Consider the following 7,183-nt stretch of genomic DNA (forward strand, 5'->3'; position numbering starts at 1 on the left):
AACCGAGCATCAGTATGGGGAAGAAAGGTGATTTGAGTGCCTTTGAACGTGGCATGGTTGTTGGTGCCAGAAGGGCTGGTCTGAGTATTTCAGAAACTGCTGAGTGTGTCTAGTAATTGTGGTTGTTATATAAACAGTTTGTCGGTTGAATCTGATGGCGTTTTGTGTGTGACCAGTTTTCTTAGCAGCTTGCGGACCCGCCTGAAGCAGCTCCACCCCTCAAACAACTGCAGCCTGAGAGATGACCACATGGTTCACGTCCACTTCAAGGAGGAGATCGGCATCGCTGAACTCATTCCCCTCGTCACCACTTACATCATCCTGTTCGCCTACATCTACTTCTCCACACGTGAGTTCAGCTCCGTTCTCAGCAGACTTTCTTCCAGGTTAACATGTCTTTTTGTTCCTCCGCGGTCCGGCACAGTTTTATTTTTGTGAAGCTCCACGTTCGGACCGCTGCCCGCTGTTCCTTTGTGTGTGTGTGTGTGTGTGCACGTGTGTTTTTGTGCCAAGGTTGTTCTTGTCTGGCGCGGGGATTATCCTCACTCTGGAACATTGCACACCTGTGTAAGAAGGCAGCCAGCAAACCCTCAGCAGCTGCCAGCACAAACATTTGCTTTAGAGAACAAACACAGACTCAAAGTACAAACAAAGTACTCACAATGAATATTCACTTACGTGCCGATTAGTAGACTCCGTTTTTTTCTTTTATATTATATTTGAAATGTTATTAAATTTCTGCACATTTGTTTAGACCAACTGAAGTCTTTTTGTGTAAGTATCCAGTCCTGTGTTTACTTTGCACCACTACCCTCATCTTTGAGCAACTCTTTTTTGCTTTATGTTTACAAAAAAAAAACTATTTTGTTTATAATATTAATTTAAAAAAAGCACTTTATGCAGTTATTTGTTTTTGCAAAAAAATATATATATTAAAAGTTTTAACATTTTAAAAATGCAAATTGCTTAAATTAAGACTCACATTTGGCACTTTGTAGTGAAGATATGTGTAAAAACGTTTAGATAACACATCTCCACTTGCTTCTTTGCAGGTAAGATTGACATGGTGAAATCCAAGTGGGGCCTGGCTCTGGCTGCTGTGGTTACAGTCCTGAGCTCTCTGCTCATGTCTGTGGGTCTGTGTACGCTGTTTGGACTCACACCAACACTCAACGGAGGGTACGAGTCGCCACATTTTCACCATACATTTTAAGAAAGACTAAACCAGGCTGTCAACAAATCCAGTGATGGACACAGTTCTGCCCAGATGCTAATCTGCTAATAGCGAAACTAATACTTTGCTGAGTGGTTTAGTATTTGCATTAAATTTAAAAATTATTAAGAAACTTATTTATTGCTAAAACAGGGGTGCCCAACCAGTTGCTCGCGGGTGACGAGTCGCCCGCCAGCTGATTCCCAGGTGCTCGCGCAGCGCAACCTTGCTGCGGAGCCTCTAGCGCCGGCTTTGAGCATTGCATCCCATAGTGGCTGGTCTCGTTTGAAAGCTCTGGTTCTGCCCTACAAGGTGAAAGTTGAATGAAGTCCCTGCCACGTTCCCCCGTGGAGCAATAAGCAAAAAACCTCCAAAATACGCACCGTCTGACCTCCTGCCAGGGTGATTTTAGCCCCCCTCCCGGGCTAGGAGCATCGGAACTCGGCGTAGATGGTCAGGTTTTAAAGCTCTGGTTATGCCCTACAAGCTGATATTTGAATGGAGAGCTATAAGCAAATTACCCACGACTTAGTGCGTTTTACGCTCATTTTTGGGAGGAAATTTCAACCTTCGTTTGCTTCTCCCGCGGGCTCTGAGCATCGGATCTGGGAAAATGAGATGACTTTGGAAAGCTACGGTCCTCTTCTACAAACTGGAGTGGTTGCAAGTTTCTGGGACGTCCCCCCGCGGAGCTATTAACAAACGACCGGACGAAAAAGGCGCTTTGGCGGGCGATATAGTACTCAATTTACTCCAGAGCCTCTAGCGCTGACTCTGAGTGTCGGATCCAGGCGGGAGATGGCTCATTTTAAAGCTCTGAATCTCCGCTACAAGTTCCTGGGACATTCCCACATGGAGATATAAGCGATCAAAAGTCGTCGGGCGAGCTCCGGCGGGTGAAACGGCTGATTTCCAGCACGGGGCTGCTTGTGCTGATGCAGGGAAATAAAAGGAAGAGATCCAGTGAGCCGAGTGTGAAGCGGCCTTGATGATGATCAGTGCCTCCAAGTTTGAGACCATGGTCTTGAGCTGGAAACCGTGTTGGGGAGGAGGTCCTGCCCCAAGTGGAGGAGTTTAAGTATCTCAGGGTCTTGTTCGTGAATGAGGGAAGAATGGAGCAGGAGATCGACAGGCGGATTGGTGCTGCATCTGCAGTGATGCAGGCGCTGTACCAGTCTGTCGTGGTGAAGCGGGAGCTGAGCCAGAAGGAAAAGCTCTCGGTTTACCGGTCGGTCTACGTTCCTACCCTCATCTATGGTCACGAGCTTTGGGTAGTGACCGAGAGAACAAGATCACGGATACAAACGGCTGAAATGAGTTTCCTCTGCAGGGTGTCTGGGCTCTCCCTTAGAGATAGGGTGAGAAGCCCAGTCATTCAGGAGGGACTCAGAGTAGAGCCGCTGCTCCTCCATGTCGAGACGAGCCAGCTGAGGTGGTTCATCTGGTTAGGATGCCTCCTGGACGCCTCCCTGGTGAGGTGTTTTGGGCACGTCCCACTGGGAAGAGGCCCAGAGGTAGACCCAGGACACGCTGGAGGGACTATGTTCCTTGGCTGGCCTGGGAACGCCTTTCCCCCGGACGAGCTGGCCCAAGTGGCTGGAGAGAGGGAAGTCTGGGTCTCTCTGCTTAGGCTGCTGCCCCTGCGACCTGACCCCAGATAAGAGGAGGAAAACAGACGGACGGACATGCAGCTGCGACATTCTAGAACCAAATGAAGCAGTCGCCAAGAGTCTCTCAATAACATCCCCAAACCAAGGATATCTGTTTCTATGTTCAGATTGTCCTCTAATATTCCAACTAGAACCTCAGACTCATTGTTTCAGTTTACTGGCAAAATCTAGGACATTAACTTCAATTTTAAACAGAAACTGAACAAGAATTTGTCAAGAAAACCCAAAGTACACACTCAAAACTATGGTAAAAAAGTTTGAATAGTTTTTTTAGACATTTTCCCAGCATCGTTCAGTCACAGAGAGCTCTTCCTGAATTTGTTGCAAAATAAAAGTTGAACTTACAAATCATTCATTCATTCATTTTTAATGTTAATAGTGTTTAAATACGTATAAGAACTAAATTAGCAGGAATACAATTTCAAAGGCTATAATTTTTAACTGCCTTTTTTTTCCCTCGCTCCGCTCTGAAATTTCTGCTTGAAGTCAGCAGCCAGGTTGTAGCTCCGCCTCCTGGTTTTACTAAAACAATTGTCTCAAATTTTACCTCTAAAAGAGACTTGAAAGCTTTTATCTGTGATCTGTGTGATTTGTGTTGAAGTTTAGTTATTGACAGTGAATCTGAAACCATTAATGAGACGTCGGAGTCAGGGGAATAGAGAGGGGAACTGAAGAAGCAGCTGTGCCCACCACTGAAGAAATCTAATTAAATAGTTTTTGTTTTTGTCTGAAATAATCAGTTTTTTGGATTTTTATGTAATTCATTTCATTTAGTTTTTATTTCTTAATTCACATTAGTTTGATACTCTTATTCATTTAGATCTGTCATTTGGTAGCCCGGCCCTTGCCTTCCTACACAATTAGGCTGGATTATAATCTCCCTTCTCTGCTCCATCTGGGATTTCTCCCACTGACTTGAATTTCTCCGATAGAATTTCAACCGGGCCAATCAGCGAGCAGAAGGAGGAGCTGTGATTGATGACGTTGATTTTCTGAGCTGCCTGTAGTTTAGCAATGGCAGCAGAGGAAGTGAAGGTTTCCAAATTTAAAAAAAAGCCTGCAGCGTCATTTACAGCCATCTCGTTCAGCTCGTTACTTGTCTCCTCTCAGCAGGGGATGGTTTACAGCGCACGCAATTTCCTAGCTTCTTAGCTTAGTTTCCTTCGCGGTCGGACTGGCGCACTATATACGTCACACACAGCCAAACATTAGCGATTGGGTAAAATCAGATCCAATCATTTTTAACTTCAACAGAGGCCACGCCTCCAGGAAGAAATCACCTCTCAATAGCCGAGAGTCCAGACCCTCATATGAAGCTAAATTATTTGGTTCAACTGTAATGATATAACATATGACATATAAAAGTTAACTTTACTTACAGCTTTGCTTAGTTTTTTTAAGTTAACAAGTTAAAAACTCTGTTTTGCTTCTGTGTTAGCTTTGGAACAAAATCTGCTGCTGTTTATATGGTTTACAAACTCTTTATTGACATTCAGATGTTTTTAAATCAATATTAAGCAACAGCTAGCTTACTACCCAGAAGTCTGGTCTGGTTTATTGTTTTTGAGTTTATTCACAGAAACACCAAACCGGTACCACTAACTCACCTGTGTGAACACATTCTCCAAATTACTGACTTCCCTCTTCCTCTGTGTTGGTTTTTACATTGATCTGAGTTAATGTTTCCAAGAGGAGCACAAAAGGTCAGCGTGTTGACAGAAAAAGAATAACTGGGTGTGGAAGTGGGTTGGACGGCTGCTATAGGAGGGGATTTATTGACATTCCTGGGACAACCAATCGTTTGAGGCTCCGTAGAGAGCAGACATGGCGTGACAATGACACCTTGTTGTCCAACCACTGAGTAAGATGTGTGCAGGTCTGCCGTGGGCTGTGCTCGGGCTGTGTGCGTTTACACAAACACAAACCAAGGTCAGCCTAAATAAAATATAGAATACCAGAAGACCTCTTAATGAGCGGCTGAAGCCATAAATAATAATCCTCGTTTATTTATTGTTTTAGGATTTATGATTATTTTTGTCTTGCACCACTTCACCCACCTTTTTCCATGAAAGTCATATTATTGCCCCTTTTCCACTAGTGCCACTTAGTGTATTGTCGGTACAGTTCGGTACGGTTCCAAGCCATTTCCATTAGGACAGATCCATGGAACCGGCACTTTTTCTAGTACCTACTTCATTGTGGTTCCAACCGGCCCCAGCTGTCACCAAAATGCGACGTCAGAACACTGTTCGTCACTGATTGGCTAAATTTTTGCAAATTTGTAAAATTTCAAAAGTTATTCATCAAATGTGTTTCCATCTCTCATTTTGCCCATTAACCTTTTTCAAAACACCTAAAAACCACCTCCACCAACCGCCCAAAACACACCCATTGGAGCCGGACTGGAACATCAGTGGAAAACCAACCGGTCCGACCCGTACCGACCCGTACCTACACCGATCGTCGGGACACTTCACCATGGAAAAGTGGCATTAGCTGTTTTTTTTTTTAGTTAAAACCTGTCTAAACAAAACATCACCCTGGTTGTTGGAACAATCTACACGTTCTGCTTGGTCAGGACTCGCCCCAGAGTTTAGTTTGCTCAGTTGATGGCAGCAGAAGTGTGTGTGTGTGTGTGTGTGTGTGTGTGTGTGAGGTGAAATATGTCTCACAGTTCAAAGAAACAATTAGTACAGGACACTTTTGACCCTTTTTACCCTTCATTTTGACAGCTGGGTCAAATTGACATGAAAGGTGTGTGTGTGGGTGTGTGTGTGTGTGTGTGTGTGTGTGTGTGTGTGTGTGTGTGTGTGTGATGTAATATGTAGAGCTGCTGACTCCTCTGTGACCCAGTTATACACTTACCTCTGAAGCTTATCTGCCTCTCCAACTAATCTCTGCTCACACTTTGTTAGGGCAGGAAACTCCCAGCAGACATCTGTCTAATGGTGTCTAACAAATAGTTTTAAAGTAGTTAAGTTGCTTTTTTCAGGCGTCTAATTAGATAAAGACATTAATTTATTTTATTAAGTCATTTGTGTACCTTTGTCCTGTGACAACAGAAACTTTGACTTCCAAATCTTATTATAACTTGATTAACATCTGAGTTATTTTGGTTTATGTTGATGAGCTGGTCATGATATTTACCCAAGTCAGGGGTCTGCAACCTGCGGCTCTAGGGCCACATGTGGCTCTTTGGTCCCTCTGCAGTGACTCTTTGAAAATATGACCAAACATAAAAATTTTTGGGGTGTTTGTATACCCACAACAGAAACAAAGTTGTATGTAAATATGTGATCAATACTGATACAAAAAGTAAAACATGTTAGCTCATGCTAGCCTGTTGTTTACTTAAATAATCAAACTTCTTTCTATGATATTTCTCTCAAATCCATCAGAATTGCCTTTAAAGAATTTGAAGTCTACATAATAATAAGATACAAAAAATATGCCTGAATAATTCAGTTGTACTAGTTTTTATGAAATTTGGTATAAACTATATACAATATTTTTCTTGTTTACACAAATCTGTTCTTTTTATTTGTCCTGATGTGTATAATAATAATAATAATAATATATTTTCGGTTTTATAATGTCACCTTCACTGACCGTTAAGGTTCCCGAAAGGACCTCAAAAAGGCCCACGGACTACCAGTTGATAATCACAGTCATAGCTTGTTTTGTGGCTCCGGACACATTTTATTAGTGAGACAAGAAGCACAAATGGCTCTTTTGATCATGAAGGTTGCAGACCCCTGACCTAAGTGGACATAGTCATAAGAGTTTAGTAATTGAAGTAGGAGAGTGAACTGCACCATATGAACTCATTGAAATGTATTTTTAAATCGTCAAACAAAAGTTTTGTTCTAAGTTTATTCTTGTTGTTTTCTTATTTTCTCCTTGCAGTGAGATCTTTCCTTACCTGGTGGTGGTGATCGGTCTGGAAAACGTGTTAGTCCTCACCAAGTCTGTCGTTTCCACTCCTGTTGACCTTGAGGTCAAACTTCGTATTGCTCAGGGTAGGATGTTCTTTTTTTCCCTTAATTTAATTGTCGTTAAGGAGAACCCCAGCTGCTAGTTGTAACATTAGACAGTCTGTGATAAACAGTTTCTTCAACTGTAAAATAAAGGAGCTAATAATGTTAGCTCAGGAACTAACTCCATACAGTATATTCAGAAATCAGAATCAGTTTTATTGCCATTGTCAATGAACAGGATTCACAGACCAGGAATTTTTCTTCGGTATAATGTGCAGTAAGTATAAAATATAAGAAATATAGAAAATATAAAGGATAAAGGG

At 42.5% G+C, this 7,183-nt stretch overlaps 1 protein-coding gene across 1 annotated transcript in view; it reads left to right on the top strand.

Annotated features, from left to right (window-relative positions):
- The window catches only part of LOC106526716 (sterol regulatory element-binding protein cleavage-activating protein), a gene marked incomplete at its 3' end in the record, with an annotated part of 35,709 nt that overhangs the window by 24,286 nt on the left and 4,240 nt on the right, over positions 1 to 7,183 (top strand). Inside the window, 3 exon segments of the mRNA XM_014021392.1 lie at positions 177 to 349; positions 1,053 to 1,179; positions 6,790 to 6,902. Of these exon segments, the coding sequence (XP_013876846.1) occupies positions 177 to 349; positions 1,053 to 1,179; positions 6,790 to 6,902 (413 nt within the window).

The sequence above is a fragment of the Austrofundulus limnaeus genome, unplaced genomic scaffold (genome assembly GCF_001266775.1).
Source record: "Austrofundulus limnaeus strain Quisiro unplaced genomic scaffold, Austrofundulus_limnaeus-1.0 Scaffold290, whole genome shotgun sequence".
NCBI classification, from domain to species: domain Eukaryota; kingdom Metazoa; phylum Chordata; class Actinopteri; order Cyprinodontiformes; family Rivulidae; genus Austrofundulus; species Austrofundulus limnaeus.